General features: G+C 37.7%; 2 protein-coding genes across 3 annotated transcripts in view; both read right to left on the bottom strand.

Moving 5' to 3' along the window:
• The window catches only part of LOC127410790 (histone H2B-like), a 303,692-nt gene that overhangs the window by 271,659 nt on the left and 19,528 nt on the right, over window positions 1-12,505 (bottom strand). The window contains exons 1-3 of one of the 2 annotated variants that reach the window (XM_051645999.1): window positions 7,235-7,339; window positions 6,308-6,501; window positions 4,796-4,875 (exon numbers count right to left, since the gene is read on the bottom strand). The exons of the other annotated variant lie outside the window; for it this stretch is intronic. Of the exons in view, the coding sequence (XP_051501959.1) occupies window positions 4,796-4,825 (30 nt within the window). The 5' untranslated portion in view covers window positions 4,826-4,875; window positions 6,308-6,501; window positions 7,235-7,339. Of the gene's footprint in view, window positions 1-4,795; window positions 4,876-6,307; window positions 6,502-7,234; window positions 7,340-12,505 lie in introns of those variants that run through there. 2 annotated transcript variants of the gene reach the window in all.
• Window positions 7,545-7,914, bottom strand: LOC127411151 (histone H4). The gene has a single exon (XM_051646509.1). The coding sequence runs from the start codon at window positions 7,905-7,907 to the stop codon at window positions 7,596-7,598; it is 312 nt and encodes a 103-aa protein (XP_051502469.1). The 5' UTR covers window positions 7,908-7,914; the 3' UTR covers window positions 7,545-7,595.

Genomic DNA, 12,505 nt, shown 5'->3' on the forward strand with positions numbered 1-12,505 from the left:
GCCTTCTGGCAACAAAACCAAAAATGATTGACAATATCCTTTAGCCATACTAGTATGACCGACTGAAATTGACATTACATAAATAAAAAGAATTACATTCACAGAAAAAACAAAAGTTATGAAAACTCGGCTTCACTCTTACCGCATGAAGTTTTTCTTTTTTTTTTTTTTTTTTTTGTTGTTTTTTGTTTTTGCATCTTTAGATATTTGTAAGTTTTACAACATGAACATTTAAAAATATATTATAATAATGTGTTATGTTTTTTTTTTTTTTTTTTTTTTTTTTATATATATATAATTTTCCCACTTTGGATTAGAGATAGAAAGTTACATTTAGAGTAAGCATTTCAATGTATGAGTGATTGTACTTTTTATTTCAAAACAAAAGTCTGTCTATGCTCACTCATTGTGGAGCTAGACTATCCAAAGCTTTGTATAACTGCCAGTTTAAAATTTCTTGGGACATGTCCTAAAGATAGCGAGGAGTTAATATTTAGAAGAGGTTCTGAGATTACAGGGAATAACTCTTTTAAGAGCTTAGTTGGTATTGGATCTAACATACATGTTGTGGCTTTTGATGTTTTGATAAGTTTTGTTAGCTCTTCATGGCCTATGACAGTGAAGGATTGAAGTTGCATGTGAGGAAAATTATGAAACACTGTTTTCTGAGGTGCTGTGACAGTTGATTGCATAATTCCAATTTTATTTCTGATTATTTCAATTTTATCAGTAAAGAAATTCATGAAGTCACTACTATTGTGCTGCGACGGAATATCTGGTTCAGTCAAGGTTTTATTCCTAACCAATTTTACCACTGTATTGAATAAACACCTAGGATTGTTTTGGTTATTTTCTAAGAGTTTGCTAAAATATGCTGACCTGGCAGCTTTTAGTGCCTGTCTGTAGCTTACAGACACTATCCTTCCATGCACCGCAAAATACCTCTAATTTTGTATTCTTCCACTTGCGCTCCATTTTCCGTGCTGCTCTCTTGAGAGCACGAGTGTGATCATTGTACCATGGCGCGAGGCTTTTTTCTTTAATTGTCTTTATTCGAAGGGGGGGTGACACTATCAAGAGTGCTAGAGAAGGCTATTTATATTTTCTGATATTGTATCAAGTACTTCTAGACTATAGGGCTTACTGAGTGTATGAGACCATTCTGGAAGATTATTAGTGAAGCTATCTTTAGTGGTTGAAAGAATAGTTCTACCTGAACAATAGAGTGGTGTAGACTGAGTGAAATTAAGTGAATGAATGACATATCATTGTGAGATTTAACTGTTATGAATCAACGTTTTTTATATCAAGAATTGGTATTTCCTTATGTAGGCTTAATAATGTCAAGAAACCCGCCGCTAAGAAACCCCCAAGAAGGTGAAGAAACCTGCAGGCGCTAAAAAGGCACCGAAGAGCCCCAAGAAAACAAAGTCAGCAGCCCCCAAAAAAGTGGCCAAGAGGCCCAAAAATGTTAAGAGCCACACAATAATTCATATACTTTGTTAATCAGTTGCATTTACTGTGTTATATAATGTTAGTTTTACCCCACCTGACAAGTTTTTTTTTTTTAAGTGCTAATCTTAAATTATCCCTTAAGTGCATGATAATTTAACCAAACACTCTTTCATGTTCACAGCTTGTATATGTATCACAAATTGATCTTAAAAATGTCCAGACAGTGTCTAATTTTCTACATATTTTCAAGAAAATATGTAAATAAAAGAATAAAACATATTTCAATATATTTTGAAATTTTATTTTGTATAATTATCATTATTATTATTAATTTATTTTCATTTGTATTGTGTTACTCTTTATAACAGAACAATTGAGAAATACTAAAGAGGTTTGGGCACAATCAGGTACAAGGCTCTCCTACCATATGAAGTCATATGTCTCAAATCTGCAGTTCCACATGAGAGCACCTAAAAGACAAACATCATAAAACAGATCATAAATACATCCATCGATATATTAAAGCAAAGAGAACATGACCATAGCAGGCTATAATAGCGAATTAATCCAATACATTGAAAATGGGAGCAAACAATGCACAACAAACCATGAAACAACCAATAATATTGTGTCCTTTAGTGGTGAACATGTGAAATTATTTACCTGGACTTTACAGGAAGAATTGTATGGATTCAATACAAGTTCATCTCTAGCAACAGCACTGGGGGCACACTTTTAAGTTATTTTCATTAAGGAATTGTGAAGGAAGCTATCTTCTATTGAAAGTCTGCATTTTTTGCATCCCTCTTCTTAAAATGTCTTTTGGAAGACATTCCCATCGGGTTTCTCCATTATAATTTAACATTTTCTGGCACATCTCTCTAAAGAAGAACATACGTTTTATTTGATTGTTCAAAAACAACTCACAAAAATAAAAATTATAAAAGGACCAGAATATTTCTTTTTAACGGATTCAGAGCTATGTTCAAAAATATTGTAGATTGTCATTAAAGCCTAAATGGCACTTAATTGCCAAACCATTGTGTCACTTTAGCTGCTTTCGACTCAATTCTTCACACTGTATTTACACAGACATGACCAGCAGATTTCCTCAGTGTGTACCCAGTGTTCACAAGAAACACATTGGAGTAATAATGGTTTCAATTGCTCACATTACTAGCCTTTTCAATGTTACCTTCTCAGTCATCAGAGAGAGGAGGAAAAAAAAAAAAAAAAAAAAAAAAAAATGTTTGTCTCCTGAAGAGAAATAACTTTGCTAATCATTAACAAATACCACCGTTAGAGAATAACTTCTGATTAATCATTTCAGACGAACCGGTTTGTAATCTCTTCCTAGTCTTCATATGCACAAAAAACTCTTTAAACGAGAACATGTGTGGCTCTTAAAAGAGCCTTTGGGTTGGTTGAGAAACAGGATGATATTTTACTTGGAGCTGGTGTATTTGGTGACGGCCTTTGTGCCCTCAGACACGGCGTGTTTGGCCAGTTCACCGGGCAGCAGCAGACGCACGGCGGTCTGGATCTCTCTCGATGTGATGGTGGAGCGCTTGTTGTAGTGAGCGAGACGAGACGCTTCACCGCCGATGCGCTCGAAGATGTCGTTGACGAAAGAGTTCATGATTCCCATCGCCTTGGAAGAGATCCCGGTGTCAGGATGAACCTGTTTCAGGACTTTATACACGTAGATAGCGTAACTCTCCTTCCTGGACTTCCTGCGCTTCTTTCCTCCCTTACCGGCGGTCTTTGTGACGGCCTTCTTGGATCCTTTCTTCGGTGCGGATTTAGCTGGTTCAGGCATGATGATCTGAAGAACAAACTCACAATAATGATTCTTCATCCGCTCAAACAAGTATTTATTCCCTCCTCTATGCTAATTCTGTGAGGAGATGATGCGCGTCCTCTGATTGCGTATTTTCATTGGTCAAACCCATTGAATGATTTCATTGGTCAGTTGTAAGTTTGACGGGCCGGAAAGAGCCAATCAAAGACTTCCAAATGAAAGTCCCGCCTCTCGCCTCATGTTTGAAAGTTTCCATCCCCCACACGATTACATTTCCTTTCTTTAGTTCTCCCGCTCATTTTTATTTTATTTTGTAGTAATATGAGAAAATAAACAGTTCTTAAGATATAATTGTTTATAAACGATTTCAGTATTTTTTCTGCGAGTAATACTGTGGTTTATAACCATAAACAAACACACTTTAAACTATTAAACACCATAGACCGTTTTTTTTTTTTTTTTTTTTTTATAAATCTAATTTTCTATCTTTTGTACTGTCCAGCATTTGGTATTATTCTGGTCTACTCTTATTTTTTCATCTCTTGATTCGCTTTGGTGAAATACATTTATATGTGTTGCAAATCAAACTGAACTGTATTATCACCGACACACTTCATTACAAACAATATAATTATGTGTTTAAAATAATGTGAAATCACGTTTGTGTCCAACAGCAAAAGTAATATGAAATGAACTAATAGAACAAATTTTGGGTAATTCGTGTTTGTTCAGGAAGAAAAGAGGCATTTATTTTTCATGAAAATTATTTCAATATATTTTGATATTTTATTTTGTATATATTATCATTATTAATTTATTTTCATTTGTATTGTCTTACTCTTTATAAGAGAACAATTGAGGAATACTAAAGAGGTTTGGGCACAATCAGGTACAAGGGGTGAAATGAGGTCCCGGGTCACTAAAGATCCGATGTATACGTTTAAGGGTTAAACCAATGTTTCATACAAGTTTTGAAATCAAGGTCAGTGAGATTTACTTGACAATATTTTATCTGTATTATTCAATTATGAAGAAATAATTGTGTAATATATATGAAATTGTATTGCAGGTCAAACATTTTTACCCTTTATTTCACATACTACTAGAACTATTGTTGTTGTACAACTTTTTTTGGTTGTAAATCAACTTTTTTGGCCACTGCACTTGTATGGCAGGGTTAGAAGGTTAGACGTGTGTTCGATGTAGGTGCCATACTCTACACTTTGCTAGCAGCTGTGAACAAACTGAGTGCCACTGCATGCACTGATGAGGCATGTATCTGGAACGAGCCTAGTATGGCAGCCACAAGGACAGTAGGGTATGCAGAAGGCAGCCAGATAGCTTTCACAAAGGCCCAGAGAAAGATCTGCTGATGGGTGTGGTGACCTTCCCCCTGCCAAGATTCCACCTCCAACACCAGATAAATGCACAGCATTCTTCAATATGCTACATATATCAGAAAGCACTGAAAAGCAACCTGTCATAAGCTCAGTTTTGTCTGTTGTCCGTTGTCCCTGGCACATGCAAAGAGGTACATACCTTGGGCAGTGCAACTGAACATTCCTGCATCCCTTGGCAAGATGTACAAGCCCCAGTACAGGTCACTGTCACACAAAGAACTGCAGGCAAAGAGTGATGAGGTCTTTACAGGGTTAAGCATAACAGAAGATCAGGTAAATTTTTACATCAGTCAGTAAATGTGGTCGAAGACATGCATGTCAGGAATGTCCCAGGCACAAGTGACTAGGATAGTTCAAGTGCAGAAAACTTCATCACAAACTTGTTTCTCAACCTTTTTCAACTGTAGTGCCATGTGATAGAAAGGGAGACAAGGCTACAATCAAAATGTGCCATGTGGTTTGACCAGAAGGCAGGAAGGGTGACGGCATCAAGCATCTGAGCAGCCTGCCACACTGACCAGACAAACCAGCTGTCTCCCTGCTGAAGAAACTGTGCTATCCTGTAGCCTACAAGGACACAAACAAAACATCACACTCTCTCAGGTATTCACATCCACTTTACACTGGATGAAAGCAGCACACAAAAAAAGGGGAAAATCAGGGTTCCCAAATAGGCCAAAACCAACCACAAAAGTGATGGGGAGGGAAACCATGGCAAAGTGCAGAAAACATTTTTAATACACCCTTAAAATACTACTTTTTCACAGCATTGTAGGCTTATACAAAAACAAAGCCTTAAATCTTCATGCAGAGCACTTGCACAGCAACACGTTTCGAGTTGCACTCTTTTTCAGGCAACAATGTTTGCTACATGAAAAAGTTGCCTGAAAGAGTGCAACTCAAAATGTGTTGCTGTGCAAGTGGTCTGCATGTAGATTTAAGGCTTTGTTTTTTGTACAAGCCTACAATGCTGTGAAAAAGTAGTATTTTATGGGTGTATTAAACTTTTATGCACTTTGCCATAATTTCCCTCTCCATCACTTTTATGATTTACATACACTTTACCTTATCACGTTTCTGGTAAAATACAAATTATCAAGATAAATGACACATCTGCTAATAAGGATGTCATTTCGAATGATGCCTCACAGCAGTAATGTTACTGTGATATGAGCAGTGTACATTGTTGTGGTTATTTATTACTATCATTTGATACTTGGTGTACAACATTTTTTTTCTGTTTTTAGATGGGGCACTGAACATGAAGGAAAGGTAGTTGAAGAGTACACCAAGATGATGGAGAGCCACCACACTGACATCACTGAAGGAAGGGAGGGCTGGTCATCAAACCTCAATACCCATGGTTAGGGGCATCCCCAGACGGCATATTAACATGTGACGGGTGTGTTGGAGGTAAAGGCACCCAGCAGCATTCAGAATAGCACTGTGATGGAGAAAAGCAAACAGGGTAGCACATTTTGCCTCCAAGAGGTGAAGGGTAAACTTTCATTGAAGAGGGACCATCAATACTTCTATCAGGTGCAGACACAAATTCATCTGACACAAGCAAGTTACATTGATTTTGCTGTCTGGGGACCAGGGAAAGGAGGCAAAGGGAATCCACATTGAGAGAATTCTGCCCGATACTGACCTTTTTGAAACAATGTGTGAAAGGTTCACACATTTGTCCAGAAATGTGTCATTCCAGAGCTAGTATCAAAAGTGTTTACAGCTCCTATTCTAGCAACATCACATGATACCACCAAACCATCTGAAGGCAAGGGCTGTTACTGTGGGGTGCCCGTCCTGCATAATGAAGACAGACTTACAATGTAAATCAGGAATCTGTAAAAGACAATACATTCATAGAATTTGTTTAAAGCTGGACACCACTCGTTTAAAAATGTCACGTTGGAAATGCAATGAATGTATACGGGAAATAGCTAAACAAAAGAGGAATAACGGAAAACTGAACAGAGTCTAATGTTGAAGTTTTTTTTATTCAACACGGGTCACATACTGTCTGTGTGCATGTATATATGCACAGCATTGTACAGACCAACTGAATCTGCCACATCAAACCCTCTATCAGCCAGTATCACATCACCTGGGCTGAGGTGATCCAAAAATCCACTTCTTTCAGTCAAGTGTTTGTCTGATGTTCTGCCACCCCATCCTTTTGATATATAAGAAACTGTTCCTTGTGGTGTTATGCCAATTAGATGTTTCATGGTTTGGTGATGTTTGTATTTTGAGTATATCTGTGATCTTAGGTCTCTAGGCTTTTCAATGAAAATCTCAAAAGCAGTCAATAATACAGGCAAATTTGCGAAAGACCTGTCTAAATATCATTGCCACTGACAGCTGAAGCTCTTCTTGATTTGGCCAAAACTCAAGTGCTAGAACAAGCCTTTGCTGCGTGAAATACCGACCGTAACAATTACCCTTGCTAGTTACGAGTCAAAAAATGCATTTAAACGGAGTTAGTGGCCAATCATAAATTAATCCATCAATATGTAAAATTTCACTTCATTATATATTGATACAGATGTGTTTTATTTATAAAATGGTTACTTACATTTGTAAAAGTTGCCACCTCCGGTGTTTGCGTCCGCCATTTTCAATTTATTTGTTTTTTTTTTTTTTGCACTCTGCCGCGGTCTCCACGTTGAATTATGGGAAAAAGGGATCAGAGAATGTACATCATATAGACCCTCGAAATCAGATTGCATTGTGGGCAAGAATGAGTGAACAGATATAGGGAACGAGACGTAGTGAATGAATTCGGACACCACTACAAAATGGCCGACACCCGATATAGTGCACTATATAGTGGATAAGGGGCGGTTTCGGACACAGCTAATAACTCTTTATGTGAGATTGTGTGTGGCTCTTAAAAGAGCCGTTGGGTTTGTCGGGTTTCTCCTGAATAAAGTCGTTTATCCTCCGAATCCGTACAGAGTTCGTCCCTGTCGTTTCAGCGCGTACACAACGTCCATGGCAGTGACGGTCTTTCTCTTGGCGTGTTCAGTGTAGGTGACGGCATCACGGATAACGTTCTCCAGAAACACCTTCAACACACCGCGAGTCTCCTCGTAGATCAGACCGGAGATACGCTTGACACCGCCACGGCGAGCGAGACGACGGATTGCGGGTTTGGTGATTCCCTGGATGTTATCACGCAACACTTTGCGGTGACGCTTGGCGCCTCCTTTTCCGAGTCCTTTACCGCCTTTACCTCTTCCAGACATGACGTGAGTTCAAATATCAACTGAATGTGAAAAACGGAGCTGCTGGAGAGGAATATTTACAGTTGCCTACAGGACCTAATAGAAACACAGCATTGAAGGAGGAGCCTAAAGCACGTCACGTATTTTCCTTCTCACAGTTCACAGCGCTGACGTAACAAAGATCAAATATTCACTTGAATTTATTAGATTTTTTAAAATGATAAATAGTTTCAGGTCAATGTCCAAATAAGCATTTATCAAATTTACAACACGAACCGGAAGAATTGTTGACAGTAAAATGTGTTGTCCAACGAAGTCACTACTGGACACAAAAATAATTATAAAAAGTAAAAATTATGTGAACAATAAATTTAGAACATATTTTATTTATTTTACTGTTGAAGTAAATTGGATAGCAAAAATAATATTTACTGGGTCTCATTCACCGATACAGTATTTAACCTGCAATCATATATATATATATGGACATTGTAAATATAGATTGTGTACAATTTTGTGTTTGTTTTTATTTTTACTTTTATAAAATAAAATACAGTGTAGAACAAATAAGAATTGTTTTATTTTATTATGTTGGAACTGCTTACACACAGGAACGCCACACACAGTTTTTAATTTCACCTAAATGGTGCTTCCTTGTATCCAACATGGTTGCTAAAGGGGTCACGAAATTTGACTCTTATTCGCCACATGCAGCAGCTCGGTATTACCATCCTGTTCCCGGTTCACTGACGTTCATGTTGCCAGATGGTGAACTGGCGATATGCAGAGTACCGATACTCTCTGTTATCTACCCCTGGGTCCTGTCTGTCAGTGAGTGCAAGAATGTCGTTCCATGTCTGTCTAGCCAAACGTAGGATGCCCTCATCAAGACAATAAAGTTCCATATGGGCCTTTCTGCTGAGACACCTCTCTTGATTTTGACCACAACATTTGTTTTCTAAATCTGTTGGCATAAGCCGGCAGTTGAGGCAGGTGCACCATGCAGGTTGTATGCTCCTGTTGTTGTTCTCCGATAATCCATAATGTCCAGAAAAACCCCTGGCAGACGTGTGACCACCATCTGCAGAACTTCATCCCTCTCTTCCTGGGACAGTTGTTGCAATTCTCTCTGGAAATTTAACATCTGTTTAGAATGGCTAGATTCACATTTCAAGTGGTTGTGGACTTTTCATTTTTGGTTTATTTATATATATCATCAATACTGAATTGTGTCAACATATTTATAATGTACAGCCTATTATATAAACAGCTACTGTCATCATCCACCAAATATAATATACAGTATCAAAGTTTGTAGTAAAACAATTATGTGTGTAATTTTAACCTCTACCTCATCTGTCAGCATGATGTCGGTGAATCTCATTTAGTCTCTTTGTACGTTACATCATTGTTTTGGCTGATGCTCGCTCGCGTCCCTATGGAGTGTGTGCGCGAGCGCGAGCAACAGGTAGCTTCCTGCAGTTAACTTAATGGCCACAGGTGTCATTAATAACAAGTGTTTCTGAATCTTACATACTGCACCTTTAAGTCTTTTGTTACTATAAATCTCCACTTTCACATTCTTCTTTTGTTTTTGGCGATTCAGTGTCTTTGTGTGCATGTACATTTACTGAGCAGGGAGGATAATTTATAGTAAAAAAAAAAGGACTTAAATATTGATCTTTTTCTCACCCACACCTATCATATCACTTCTGAAGACATGGATTTAACCACTTTATTCATATGTGTTACTTTAATGCTGCCTTTATGTGCTTTTTGGAGCTTCAACATTTTGGTTACCATTCACTTGCATTGTATGGACCAACAGAGCCGAAATATTCTTCTAAAAATCTTAGTTTGTGTTCAGCAGAAGAAAGAAAGTCATACACATCTGATGGCATGAAAGTGAGTAAATTTTGAGATAATTTTAATGTTAGGAGGAACTATCCCTTTGATGACATCAGCATAACTAACCTTATTCCATAGCTTCATGTCATCTACTCACTCTGGTGAGGCACTGTCAAAAGACGGTCATTTTTTTTTTAACCAACTTAATATGCTAAATAGTTAATTATCTGCTAAAAAGTTAAAACACCGGAGATCAGAAAACAAAAACAGGTTTCCAATATAAATCGTGGAACTTCACTTTACAGCCTGTCAATATAACAGCATGGCAAGCATGTAAGCAAACTCTGATGATGATGTAATCGGATATGGTGAATTTTTTTTTCTCCAAAAATATAATGAATATTAGAGCTGCATGATTATGGTTAAAATAACAATCACAATACTTTTGCTTAACATTTTAATCACGATTATTAATCACGATTATTCTGCCCTCTGAAGATAAAATAAAATTACATTAAACAGCTGCTCTCATGTTGAACAAGGTGTTAAAACTACAAACAAGTAAATTAGTCTTTTTGTCTTAAATTAAGTCATGTTTTGGAAGTAAATTTCAAGGGTTTCCACACTTCTCTTTAAAAATTATTTACTTTTATTATTATAATTGCAATAAACAGTAGTAATATATCCACCTGTGGTAAATTCAGTTGATTGGACATGATTGGGAAAGGCACACACCTGTCTATATAAGGTCCCACAGTTAACAGTGCATGTCAGAGCACAAACCAAGCCATGAAGTCCAAGGAATTGTCAGTAGACCTCCGAGACAGGATTGTATTGAGGCACAGGTCTGGGGAAGGGTACAGAAAAATTTCTGCAGCATTGAAGGTCCCAATGAGCACAGTGGCCTCCATCATCCATAAATGGAAGAAGTTTGGAATCACCAGGACTCTTCCTAGAGCTGGCCGCCTGGCCAAACTGAGCGATCGGGGGAGAAGGGCCTTAGTCAGGGAGGTGACCAATAACCCGATGGTCACTCTGACAGAGCTCCAGCATTTCTCTGTGGAGAGAGGAGAACCTTCCAGAAGAACAACCATCTCTGCAGCACTCCACCAATCAGGCCTGTATGGTAGAGTGGCCAGATGGAAGCCACTCCTCAGTAAAAGAAACATGACAGCCCACCTGAAGTTTGCCAGTCAGACCTTGAGAAACAAAGATTGAACTCTTTGTCCTGAATGGCAAGCGTCATGTCTAGAGAAAACCAGGCACCACTTATCACCTGGCCAATACCATCCCTACAGTGAAGCATGGTGGTGGCAGCATCATACTGTGGGGATGTTTTTCAGCGGCAGGAACTGGGATGTACATGTGGGATAAGTACATCAGAGTCTCTAGTTTGAGAAACAGACGCCTCACATGTCCTCAGCTGACAGCTTCATTGAATTCTACCCGCTCAACACCAGTTTCATGTGCAACAGTAAAGAGAAGACTCAAGTTGTGAAAACTGCCCAATACATCACTGGTGTTCAGCTACCCTCCAAAGACATTCACCACAAACGCTGCCTAAGGAGGGTGAGAAGCATTATCAAAAGACAACATGGTCTGTTTACTCCTCTTCCATCTGGGAGACGCTATAGGAGTCTTCGCTGTCGCACCAGCAGACTCAGGAACAGTTTCTTTCCCTCAGCTGTCAGCCTACTGAACTCTAAACTCAGGCGCTGAACACTACATCCCACGCGGACCACTTAATACTTGTAAAAATGTAAAAATAATAATAATAATAAAAACTGCACTGTACAATAACCTGTCTCCACACTGTACAGGAATTAAAGAGGAATTTAAAGATGAAGTACAAATGCTGAATATGGCATTTTCATCTGCCACCAATAGGATAGCTAGCTTCGCTACTAATTTATGTAGTAGAACACATTTCAGTGGACAAAGATTAACTTTATCAGTGGTCATTTCACTGCAAATAAATATTTTTGAAACACAGCATGCAGAACAGCAAGACCTCCCTGCCCTGTGTGACAACTGAGGAACACTTCATTTCAAAGTGGTTGTATTGCCTTATAGTGTTTGTACTGCATTGTGAAAGGCCATTATACTCACCATGAACTCCTGCCTTCTGGCAACAAAACCAAAAATGATTGACAATATCCTTTAGCCATACTAGTATGACCGACTGAAATTGACATTACATAAATAAAAAGAATTACATTCACAGAAAAAACAAAAGTTATGAAAACTCGGCTTCACTCTTACCGCATGAAGTTTTTCATTTTTTTTTTTTTTTTTTGTTTTTTTGTTTGTTTTTTTTGCATCTTTAGATATTTGTAAGTTTTACAACATGAACATTTAAAAATATATTATAATAATGTGTTATGTTTTTTTTTATTTTTTTTTATATATATATAATTTTCCCACTTTGGATTAGAGATAGAAAGTTACATTTAGAGTAAGCATTTCAATGTATGAGTGATTGTACTTTTTATAAATTTCAAAACAAAAGTCTGTCTATGCTCACTCATTGTGGAGCTAGACTATCCAAAGCTTTGTATAACTGCCAGTTTAAAATTTCTTGGGACATGTCCTAAAGATAGCGAGGAGTTAATATTTAGAAGAGGTTCTGAGATTACAGGGAATAACTCTTAAGAGCTTAGTTGGTATTGGATCTAACATACATGTTGTGGCTTTTGATGTTTTGATAAGTTTTGTTAGCTCTTCATGGCCTATGACAGTGAAGGATTGAAGTTGCATGTGAGGAAAATTAT

Source organism: Myxocyprinus asiaticus, chromosome 2 (genome assembly GCF_019703515.2).
Source record: "Myxocyprinus asiaticus isolate MX2 ecotype Aquarium Trade chromosome 2, UBuf_Myxa_2, whole genome shotgun sequence".
Lineage (NCBI taxonomy): Eukaryota > Metazoa > Chordata > Actinopteri > Cypriniformes > Catostomidae > Myxocyprinus > Myxocyprinus asiaticus.

Excerpts from the sequence above, each read along its gene's own strand:
- LOC127411151 (XM_051646509.1), bottom strand. The coding sequence starts at position 7,907 with ATGTCTGGAAGAGGTAAAGGCGGTAAAGGACTCGGAAAAGGAGGCGCC.